Genomic DNA, 12,365 nt, shown 5'->3' with positions numbered 1-12,365 from the left:
AACAAAAAAGAACAAAAAAAAAGCAACAGGTAAGTCATCTTAAAATCTTTGGAAAGAATGCAGTAAGAGTCATTAAACATAAAACACAATTCTTTCCTCCTTATCCCCTGCTTTGACTTTGAAAATCCAGTATTTAATTTCTTGCACTGAATGTGGGAATTCGCAATGTGTGAGGAAAGACTCGCATGGCGCAGACGGGTGTTTCTCTGCTCTGTCAGTTCAGCCTAACTAGGTTGCTACAGCATAGCAGCAGCAGGAAATCGGAGCACTGAGCAAAATCTTCATTTCTCTTTTAAGCTGTTATTTGTACAGCTCATAGGGACCTTACTGGCATATGGGAATTGTTACATGATGAAACAGTAGGTACATGGATGTTAAGCATGTGGGAACATTGGGTACACAGATGTATCCAGCAGCATCTGGCTGCCCTGTGCTAGCTTCAGAGGAGTCGGTGTTCATGTTGTGACCTCCCCGTGTTGGGCAGGGAATTTGGAGGAAAAGTAGAGCAATCACCTGTCTCCAGTAGAGATAACAAAGAGAAGTTTTAGGCAAGAAATAGTTCTTGACACAATGATGAAGGAAGTTGCATTTCTGCAATTGATTGCATTAAAAGTTTTAACTGAGTGAAAGTTTGTTTTGTCCTAATCTTTACTGAATCAAATCAAAAAGCCACCACCTGATGAATCCTGGTTGGAAGATTCCCATTTAAAAGCATCCAAAGTTGATATATTGCTACATGGCAGATTGGGCTGAAGCCTCCATTATTTTCTCAGGTTCTAGAAGAAATCAGATAAAACAAAGAAAGGCAAAAAAAAAATTGCTTCCGTTTTGATGGGAGAATTCAAAATTATCCATGTCTAGTGTATTTATGTATGGGGAGTGTTACGAAATGGGAGAAATGGTCTTTTAAGTGGTTTGAGTTGTTTGCACATTTTTAAGGTGAATTTGAGCTCAGTTTTTAAAGGACTGTAAAGATAACTTGACATTTTGAAAATGTTTTTGCAAAGTTTGAAAGTACTTAGTTATTGTTTATCATAAAGTGAAATATAGAAATAGTGATTTTACTGCTAGCAAAATGAAGTTTTTTAGATTTCATATACTTGTAAGTAGTAGAACACTAATTCTTAATTAGGCAGTCGTGTATGAAATGTAAATGGTAGTCACTAGACCGTAAAGCTAGAAAAAAACATCCTGCAAGCAAGATTGAAATTTAATGTACTTTGAGATTAAGTTGATGTGCATTTTTTCTTCTTTTTCCTCAAAACTTACAGGCGTCCTAGAGGAGTTATTTCCACTCCAGTGATAAGAACTTTTGGAAGAGGCGGAAGGTACTATGGGAGAGGCTATAAAAGCCAGGGAGCAATTCAGGTAATAAAGCCATGTGCCTGACCCTCTAGTTCATAGGCTAGTTTGGTATGGACTTCCAGGCCAGCTAATACTGACAAGCACAACTTGAAAATATAAGTGTTCCTTACAGTGATCTTACCTATGTGTTGAACCTGTAAGCTGCACATAAAGACAACAGGCTAGTTTTGCATCTCAATCACAGGCAAACTTTGGTTATAAAGACAGAAGTGGAAAATGTATTTTGATAGGAAGGTTGTGCCTACACAGTTCTAACCAGTCGTGGGAGTAGAAGAGAATTTAGAAAAATGGGAGAAATACAAAGCTGAAACAAATTAGCAGTTTCTGTTCCCACCCCCAGTCTTTCCCAGTTTTTTTTTTTCTTTTTTCCTGGAGCCACAGTCTGATCTCATGAAGAAAAAATAGTAGCAGTAGAAGATTTTTTGCTGCTGCATGGCTCCAAATCAAAGAACTTACATTAAACTTCTAGGAAACAACAGACCAGTCTTCGCCCCCTGAGCACACAGTTTCATTTTTGATGACAGTATACAAAGTCTGTGGATCATAATTTTTGTATTTTCCACGGATCCTTTAAATATAGCTGAAGCAAACTTATGTTTCATATTAAATGTGAATTGCTTCAGAGTTGTGTTTTCCTCCCTTTTTTCATTGTTCTTACTGCTATGCAGTTTTCAATGTTGAAAATCCCAAGGGTAATGGATGAGTGGGTAGTAAATAGGCGGAAAACTTTCACAATAAATATATCATATGGTTCTTTGATTTGTCATGTAGACATTAGAACGTAAGAGTAGTGAAACATTTGCAGGTATCAGATGGTACGAGAAGGGGTGTTCTCCAATGGGCAATGAAGCAACTATTAAAGTAAAACTTGCTGTTTTAGATGTAAAAATGGAAATACTTCTCTTGTTAAATTTCTATTGACACAGATTGTGTTGTGATGTACTTATGTATTTAAAGCTTTAGCTCTCATACTTTAAATAGAAGAGAAACCACTGTTAATTATGTAGTATCTCATTTCCAAGTACTTAATCCCATAAAATAAAGCAAGCCTGGAGAAGGAGTTCCCAAATATGCTGGGCTTCCTGCAGGTTTACATATGTAAATGTAGTTCAGAAATGACTTGCAGGTAAGATGGCAGACAGTCTTACCAGACTGTCAGCAAGTTTGTGCAGTCACATTTTTATTAATAATGTATAATTTGGATGGTAAATACTTGTAATGGCAAGTAGTTTGGTCTAAAACTGTGCCTGTGATATGGAGAGGAAAGATAAATAGGGACATTTTCTGCAAACTGGACCTGAGCTCATCAAATTTTACTATCGTCAGTCACTCTACTGTAGTATATGTTCCTTTTACAAGAATTAAAAAAATAAAAAAAGGTGGGTTAGCTTGTGGTAGGGAGAATTTGGGAAGCTTAATACATAACAAGTAGATTTTGAACTGGCAACAGTGTGCTTCCCTGTCCTACAAACTTGGGCAGTTAAAGAAAGAATGCTGATGTAGGGCCAGATGCAGACATGCACATTTGCAACAAGTAAAATCCTCCCTGGAGAATCCAGGGGCTTTATTGATACAGATTATGAGGTGCCATGGATAAAGGTTGGAGAAATCTGATGGAAAGAAGCAGTTTGTATTTATTGACCATAAGACATGCTTATTTCTTCACAAGATAAGATCTTTCATTCTTGATTTGGAAAAACAAAAAAGCATGTATTTAAAATATAATGCTCACTAAAGCCTGAAAAAACGACATTTACACATATGATAAATGCTCATTGTTTTCATATGCCAATTATATTCCTATGCAATGTTATTCCAGAATATTTTGTGATTTCTCTAGAAAACAAGGCTTATGATACTGATAGTAGAGAACAACAGTTCTTAAGTTTTTCACCTGCAAAATCTGTCAGTCATTCATGAGAGTACTAACCCTGCTGGCTTTAGTATGACAGAATTATTACACTATGAAACTGTGCTATTGTTCAAGCTGTATGAGATATCCATATCTTAGTCATTTCTTAGTTTTTGACTTTGTTAACGGAGTGACAGATAAGTACAGTACATTGCTTCTTAGCAACACAACCTACCTACTTTGTTTTGTTGTTTAAAGCCTGTTATGTTTCTGGAATGCTAAGATTCATTGTTACAGGTGCTTAAAAACTAAATATACATTCTAATGCTGCATAAGTATGTTTTTTATTGCTATACTCAGTTGTGTAAGATTCTGCTATATGCTTTTCATATGAAATCACGTGCCTAATCTCAGAAGCAACTAGTACAGAAAATATTGCATGGTACTTCTACACTTTTTAAAAGTTCTGCAAAAATAAGTTTTGGTTTGTATTTGAATACCGTGTAATCATATCATTAAATTATAATGTATATGAACCAAGAAGCAGAGTTAAGCTGTATATTGTTTCTCAGTTTTGGTATTTCTATACGTTTGTGTAGCTTTTACATTATGAAATAACTGAGGCTTCAAAGTATAAAGTGCATTTTACCACAGGAACATCAAAAGGCACAGCTAGAAGGCACTCAGATCTGAAACTTCTTTCACGTCTGTGCTCTGATGTTAATCTTGTATGCCACTTCGTTGTTCAGCAGTACATAATATTCAGTGTTTACTTGTGATATTTCTGCACATTGCATGCTGCCTATTAATAGTGTCATTGTAACAGCTTGTAAATACATAGCAGTGGTTCTTCAGTAATTTTCTTCTTTTCTTAAAAAATAGGGCAAACCTCCTTATGCTGCTTCAGCAGAAGAAGTAGCCAAAGAACTTAAGTCAAAATCAGAGGAATCTAAATCCTCAATTGTGTCTTCAGATGGATCCCTGGCTGAAAATGGAGTTGTGAATGAGGAAAAACCAGCTTCCCAGATGAATGGGAATACAGGAGACATCAGGGCTTCCAATCAGTCTGAAAGTGCCTTGAGTAATGACTCTAAAATGTGCAATACAAATTCTCACTTAAATGCACTAAATGCAGACAGTGTTTGCCATAAAGATGATACTCTTGAGGCCACTGTCTTAAAAAAAGAAGAGTAAACTTATTTTTTATAGAGGGTGAAGGATGTTGGGAAGGGTCAGGATTAGGAATATCTGGAAAGAAAGAGAGCCTACAGTTACGTACATTTTTTCCTTTCCGTAAGAGAAAAATGAGGACTTTGGAAATTCGGATCCCTCTTTGATGTCAGAGATTTAAACAACACATTTTTAGTTTTAACCAGTTGTAGTCAAAATGCTACAATAAAACAAAAAAGAAAGAGAATGAAGAGCATTTGACTCCCGCACTTAAAATGAAGTATACATAAAGTTTAAACTGGTTATGACAAAAGCTTGTAGTTTTGTTTTTTGAAATATAAAGAAAACAAATTTTGGCAGTCTTTAAGTATATATAGCTTAAAATATAATTTTTAGTACTTGGCACCATATGTATGCCATTATATTTGATTTTGCATTACTGTGTCACAATAAAGCTTTCTTTAAGGCTTTGATTTCATGATTATGGGGGGAAAAAGGCACAACCACAGTTTTTTCTTTCTTAAATTTCATCACCGTTGATGTGGTTCTTTTGTGTTAAAATGTGCAAACTATCGAAACTAAAAATTATAGAGTAATATTGCAGTTCTGCTGATTTTAAATATACATCATACATACTTTACAAGCAAGTTAAATGGAGATAAACTTGAAATCATAGAAGATGCAAATGACCTTTCAAAATAAACACAATGTGTTCTGAAACTTTTTGTGACTAATACCATGCATCCGTGATCAATGAACTATGTGGTTTTGAATCAGACGTAGACCATTAGTACTACTATTTGAGCTAAACTTCTGCATGGTTCATAATTTTTAAAGTGTGTAGTTAATATTATGCATGTTATTGTCCTCTTTCTTCCATTCTTACAAGTACTGTGCCCATTTGCAAAACAAAAAGCTAATAATCAGTAATAGTCCTATAAAAGATGTTAACTATGTTTAGTCATTGACTGATCTTGCTCTAACCTTAAAATTTTGTGATTATTGACCTCTGTTGCATTTATTCTAAAACTTAAAAAAAAAAAATTATCTAGCCGTTTTGAATATCAACGTTACCCTGGTGTACTCATTGCTGTATGCATTATTGTTCTCTGTTGCTGTTTTATGCCTTCATATTAGCAAATATGAAATTCTGTGAAAAACAAAAAAAAAAAGCTTTGATCTTCAAAAAAAAAAAAGTACCCCCCTTCTGTAGCAGGAAACAAATGGCTTGTTCTTGAGAACTTTCCCATCAAGAATTTAGTATAAGCAAATATACCTGTATCATTTTGATGTTTTTGTTAGTGTTTCCAAACTTAATGTACTTCAAAATCAGAATCATTTCTTTATATTCGTTTTCATATAATTCTCCTGATGCTCTTCATCACACATTAGTGATCAGAAATGAGGTGTAATTCCCCATTCCCTGCCCGCAAGAGCTAAGTAGGTATCTTAATGTAAGTTGAAGGGAGTTCTGCCCCAACTCATGGATTGTGCAAGAATGAACTACTGTTGGGTTTGATTGGTTGTAGATGGATTGTGGTGTGGTGTATTTGAAGGCTATTGAATGCAACTTACAGTGCTTAATAAAAATCTTTATTCTTTTAGTATAAAATACTGTATGCCTTTTTTGTCAAATATTTTTAATTACGTGTTGTAAATAAAAGTTTTCCTATGCCCAAATAAAGTGATTGAGTTAGCAGACTACATACACTATGTCCTCTTGAAAGAGAAAGAAAACAAAGCAAAACTTTCATATGCCGCCATTGCTGGGAAATAGCACACTTCATCAGAGTAATGCTGTGTCCTTTTTATTTTATACAGCTGCCCACTCTTAAATGCACGATAGCTAATGAGATGCAAATATTTGACAGAAATAACAAGGGCAGTTGTTTAAAAAGAAAAAGGCCATCCCCAGGTGCTTGCAGTGGTGCATCAGTATTATGTTTGATGTACAAGATTATCAGCACTGCTCGTATCCCGGCTCCTTGTAGCTGAAAGCAAATTATTCTGTTACGCGAGCATTTTCTCTACATAATGGATCGTTCTGACATAACAGGAGTAGTTATACATTTATACCTAGGTTGATATCAGAATAGCTTTTCTGTCTAGGCACGCCCTTATTGTCTGCTGTCTCTATCTAAATGTTCATCTGTTTACTCTAGTGCCTGACACACATTGTTAAAAACAGTCTTGCCCTGAGCGTTTTTGATCTCATGTTGTGTCTACATGAGCAGTATTAACAGCTCTGTGCTCTTACTATAGATGCAGTTTATAGCAGCGCAGCTGTGTTTTGTGCAAATTGCAGCAATCATTCTTCCTCTCTCCCTTCAGAAGTGAAGTGAGCTGGAGAGGAGCAATTTTCCTGGTGTAACAGCAGCTAAGCTGGGGATTCTGTTGCTGAACTCTTGGGACTGTGTCCCTGCCTGCCCAGCACCCATGCAGTATTATTCCTGCACCGTGTGGTGTGTTCCATCTCTTGCTCTGGTGAAGTTACAAGGCACCAGTTGCCCCCTCTTGCAACAACACAGAGGATGCATTGCACTGCTAAGGCATAAACCAGTCACTGCCATGCAATAATCGATGTCAACAAAAATAAATCTTGTCTGATGTTGCCTACATAAGAGATACCACCTGTGTGCTATGTGCTGGAAGTACAGTGACTTCACCACTCAGTGTAACTATACGTGCAAAATTTGTCCTGTGTAGCTGGAGTGCAACTAGCTATCCACACAAGCATGAAGTTAGGATGTGAAAGTACAGCAGATGAACTAGATCATTGCCCCAAATACAAAGCAATGCATTGACTTTTTCCAGAAATTACGGTGAAAGAGTTTGGCTTGCATTACGTTTATGCCTGTTACCCAGGGCTCTTCCTTCCTTTGGGGCCCATTTTAGTGCCTGGCACTGCCCCTGGGAGGCCAGAGTCTGTCTTCTCGGGCAAAAACTACGTGGGGCTGGCAGAGGCAGATGCTGAGGTGAGAGGAGGACAAGCTCTCGGCCCCTAGTAGATGCTCGTGGAAGTCTCGGGGAGTCTGCAGGTGCTGTTTGAGCAGGAATATGCAAATCTAATCCAGAACCAACACTTTTTTTTTTTTTTTTTCCCTTGCTGTCTGCAGTGTGGATGTACAGTTTGGCAACTGAGAATTGGGGTGATGCAGCAGTGGCAGCTCTGGGGCTGAGCACGGGCTGCACACTCGCAGGTTGGGGGGAGCTGAACAATGTGTGAATCCACTCAGTGGGGGTACATGCGTGGGTGTCTGTCCTTACCCTTGGACCAGAGGCTGTGGGCACAGGAAGCGGGTTGTAATCCCTCTGCTACTCATGCAGTAGTCTCGAGTAGCTTCCTGCAGGAATTACAGTGCATTTAAAATTGATCCTTTTCTAAATATTTACATCTCACACTTCCTGACAGGTGTCTTTCATACATGGGTTTATACATCTGCACCTACATTATGTTGATATTCACTGTCACATGAACTTTTTTGATGTGTTAATTGAATTAGTGAACACTTTTTAATAATCTACTGCCATGTGTAGACAGGTTGCATGTATCTCCTGAAACAACACTGGACTTGGGGCTCGCAGCAGCTCTACCCTGAGCATGGAGACACTGAGGCAGCTGCCCTGTGTTTCGCTGGTGTTCCTCTCTTCTCTCTGCAGTCCTCTCTGCTGCCAGTCGTACGGGGACCACGCAGCACTGGGGCTGCAGCACACCTGCTGGGCAGTGGCAAAGGGTGGCCACACCAAACGCAGGCTTCTGCACTGCCGTAAGGTTTACTGTTAATGACCCAGACAAATGTCTTGGGCACTGACTGTGAAGGCAGAAGTCAGCTCCTTGCTATGCAGCAAGTCTTTGCACCCTGTGGATGCAGCATCTGGAACAGGTGCCCAAGACTGGAGAGTTCATTATTATTTATATAGGCCAACATGGTGTACGAGAAGTGAGCCTTTTCATTTCTCAAGTGAACACTGATAGGAACAACGATGATGGCTGCTCCCAACTTACGTGCAGCCAGGACATCACTACCCATCCCCAAGGCGAGAGCCACCCGGGGGTATCAGCCACTGGGGTCCTGCAGCAGGGTGCTGGGGACTGTGCTGAGCCGACCAGGCGTGGCTCTGAGGCCAGGTATGGAGCCCATCTCACAGCTCCCATTGCCCAAGCACAAGGAGGGGGCTGGGCCATAGGTGCAGGGAGAGCCCAGCGTTGGGTTACAGAAGGGTAGTCAGAGAGATGTGAGCTGAAGTGACCTGGTGGAGCACTGGTGGGCGAGCAGCGTGCTGGGGAAGAGCCAGAACCAGCTCATTTCTTCTGCTCGTGGCCATGCTGTGGCAGGAGGTGGCTGTGTCATGGCTGAGGTGCTGCGAGCAGGCCTTGGACAGCAGCCACCAGGCAGACTCAGGGCCTTCTGATGGGAACAGCCAGCCGGTGGGGTGTTGAGAAGGGCCAGCGCAACCCTCACAGCCATTTCAGTGGTATTTTGCACCAATAGTTGTGACTACTACAAGTAGAATAATAGCCCCTGTCCTCCTGCATGTGCAGCAAGTTTTGCTCCGCTCCCTCCAGGCTCTCCACAGGCCCTGGAGGCCTCATTGTGACCCATTTTTGCCTCCTTACAGGAGGTGAGCTGTGGAGCTAAAGCTGGATCGGATCAATGCAGCAGTACACAGCCAAGTGCAGAAAGTGCAACAGCCCGAAGGGAAGTCAGGCAGGGGGGAAGGAGAGCTTTTGTAGCACAGCCTTGCCTGGTGCCATAGGACGGCCCTTTCTCTCAGCCCACCTGCAGCCTAGAGACGAGGCAAAAGGAAGGGCAATGTAATAAGCAATTAAGCAGACCTCATTATCACCATGGCAGGCCTGTGAGAAGAGAAGCATGGGCTGGGTGCCCCCAGGTGAGCCTGGTCTGCAATCACCAGGCATGGATGGCCTCCTTCCTTCAGGGACCAGGCTGTGTGCTGAGGTTGGCAGGGGTGAGCATTTAATATGCAAGTGAGAGATGTCAGTGCCAGGAGGGATTTGGTTGCTCTGGCAGGAGAAGGTGCAGTTTTGAATGTTTTGTGGGGTTGTAATGAATTGTTGGTTTGGTGTTTAAGCCTAGGTGTGCTTTGTGGTGAAGGGTGGGCCTGGTTCCTGGCTGTAGTCACATCTGTCCTCATGTAGCTATGCAGATGAATTTGACAATATAAACAAAAAACATGAGGGAATGAGTTTGACAATATAAAGAAAAAAAAATCACGTGAGAGAACCCTGAAAATATAAAGTAAAAGTTGGGGTGGGTGCTACAGAGTAGCAGGAGTGCTGCAGATTCCTGTTGCCTCTCAGCTTGTTTCATAGTGGTGCAGTTACAGCACTTGTGACAAAGTGTAGTGCCCTGTGGTGTGCCTCCTGACCAGGATACATCCACCTTTACGGATGAAACAACCTCAAGTGACCCTTGTAAGCACAAGTAAGAAATTCCAAAATAAAATGCAGGAGAAGCATCAAGTCTTCATTGCAACTTCCCCCTTGGACTCTGATATCGTAATGGATGGAGGCAGAAGGCAGCTCTCAGCACAGCAGCATGCTTTGGGTGAAAATAACAAAATACGAGTACGACTGCCAAGTTATGAAATCTTGTTTACAAATGGTTTAAATGTTTATAAAAACATTTTGCATGAAGCTCCTCAGTGGCCACGTTACTTGAGTAACCCTGGCCAAAATCACTTTTACAAAGCACTTCTGGAAGCCACAGCCTGGCCCTGCAGCCTTCGTGTGCTGGGCAGAGCTGCAGCTGGGTGAAGGAGGTTGCTGCTGGCCCTGAGAAGTTTCTGCTGCCCCTGAGGGTGACCTGGGGGTGAGGTGGGGCATTATCCCTCCAGAATGTGGCTTTTCCCAGAAGAGCAGAAGAGTTGGCAACCAAGTACTGATTTCTAGAGATTGCAGCTGAACCTCTTCTGATCGTTTTTCTGCTTGGTGCGCCTCACACCTCAGCTCTTGCTGGTGACTCCTGCAGTCCTCTGGTGACAGTGACAAGCAGTCTGTCCATGCAGCCCATTGCTCCAAGAACCAACCGTAAGAGCAACAAAGGATTAAAAATAATAAAAAAAAAAATAAATGAAAACATATTTTTCCCTTTCTTCTTGTGTTTTCATTCTTATTTGCATCAGTGGCTGTGGACTCTGCTCTGACTTTAGCTTTGTGTCTGCACTGATGTATTTGGGCTGCTTTTCCTGGGGGCTCATGGATGCTGTGGGTGCTTTGATGTACCAAGCACTGGGTGAAGCAAGGCCTTTTCAGGGAGGGAGCGGGACAGATTGCTGCTGCTTTCATCCAGCAGATGAGTCGTGAGGGAAGCCTCCTGGCTTGTGCTGTAGGTGGCAACTCTGGCTCCTCTTCAGCAGCTCCTGCTGCCTGTGGGAATGCTGCTGCCCTGCTCGTGGTGTGCCAGCTGAATCACACTTGTAGCTGAGATTATGACGATTTGCCAGGGGAGGTATTGTAAATCCAGACTGGCAGATACAGCTGCTCTGTCCTGCCTGTATAAATTGGCTGTTTCCTTAGAGAGTAGAAACCCAATTTAACCAGGACATATGAAAGAGGCAATGACTGCAGGGCGCATGGAAGAGGGGAGGGATGTGCAGGAGTACCAAGCCTCAGGCTTTTGTTTGTGAGTGCAAACGAGTGCCTGAGCTCCCGCTGCTTCGCTCGCCCGCGGTGCCTGCAGAGGGCTGCCGAGCACAACCGTGCTGGGCCTGCCTGCCTCCCGCACCGCAGCCTCCGCCAACGCTTCCTGAGCACTAGGGGCCTTCCAGGGTGTGTGGAACTTGGACACTGGGCAAAGTGTGACCACAGCCCAACGAACGTGCTGGGAGATGTGTTGCCCAGCTCACAGACTGTGGCCCAGGAGCAGCTGGCTCGAAGTGGAGTGGACGTGCGGTCCTCGCAGTGAGGCTCTGCAAGCTGCAGGCCCCTCGGCTGCGAGGTGTGTGGAGATTTGGCTTCTCCTCTGGCTCACGCCAGCACAGCTTCCCGCTTGTCCAGGCGAGGAGCTGGGTCGCTGCTTTGGTTTGCTGTCCTGTCTGTGGGGAGCCAGGCTGCTTCTCAGGCCGTGTGTGAGGGGTTACAGAGCAAAGGCTGGAGCAGGAGGGTGGGCGGTGAAGCCCCTGCACTGGGGCCTCCCAGTCCAACCCCTTCACCAGCCGCCTGTCTCACTTACACAAGTGTTTCTGATGAGTTAAAGCAGGTCGATATAACACTACTTGACTGGGTGCTTTGCATGTTGGAGGATGTGGCCTGTAGGAATTGGCAAAGTCCACAACCAGTGATGGAGAGGTGGTAGGTTGACCCGGGAGGCTGCTCTGAGGCTCAGCCCTCATTTACTGTCCTCCCCTTGCTCTTGCCACAGCCCAAGTGGGGATGGTGTGCTTCTTTGATGTTTATTTTAATTTTTCGTATTTAAGCTATCCTCCTGAAAATTAAGTTTGATGAAGTATTGCACATGTAATGTCTGTGGTGAGAGAAAAGGCATAGCTAGTGTGATGCTTCTTGCCACCTGGGCTCTAAACGCGAGGACTATGTTTAATGGAAGTATTTATATTGCTGAATTAAATGTTTGCTTCTGTCACTGAGCTCAGTAAAATGTGACAGCCATTCCACTAGTTTACGTCCTGCTGTAAAACACAAACAACAAACACCTCAAAAATATTTCTGTACCCAATGTTCATTAAATTGAAGGAGGCTTTGGCTAATAAATGTATATACTTCAACAAGCACATCTGACAGCACACCTGAAAGGCTGCAGGACGTGGTCAGGGTGATGCTGCAAGGCAGATGGTTGCTCTTCTATCCTACTGCCCTCTCTGGGGCTCCCCATGCTGCAGCAGTGGCACAGGAATACCAGGAAGAGTGGGGGGTGGGAGGGAGGACTACTGGTGATTTTCTGAATTATTAGAATCTTTTCCTCCAAACAATGCATTTGAAATCTTAAAACCTTGTACA

The 12,365-nt window shown here is 42.4% G+C and overlaps 1 protein-coding gene across 3 annotated transcripts in view; it reads left to right on the top strand.

Moving 5' to 3' along the window:
* Window positions 1–5,999, top strand: part of FAM120A (family with sequence similarity 120 member A) — a 53,786-nt gene extending 47,787 nt beyond the window's left edge. For all 3 annotated transcript variants that reach the window (XM_068694086.1, XM_068694085.1, XM_068694083.1), the window contains 2 exons: window positions 1,272–1,368; window positions 4,100–5,999. In XM_068694086.1, coding sequence (XP_068550187.1) covers window positions 1,272–1,368; window positions 4,100–4,411 — 409 coding nt within the window. In that variant the 3' untranslated portion in view covers window positions 4,412–5,999. The remainder of the gene's footprint in view (window positions 1–1,271; window positions 1,369–4,099) is intronic.
* Window positions 6,000–12,365: the final 6,366 nt, after the last annotated feature.

Source organism: Anas acuta, chromosome 11, assembly GCF_963932015.1.
Source record: "Anas acuta chromosome 11, bAnaAcu1.1, whole genome shotgun sequence".
NCBI classification, from domain to species: Eukaryota; Metazoa; Chordata; class Aves; order Anseriformes; family Anatidae; genus Anas; species Anas acuta.
This window is presented reverse-complemented; position numbering and strand designations above follow the sequence as displayed.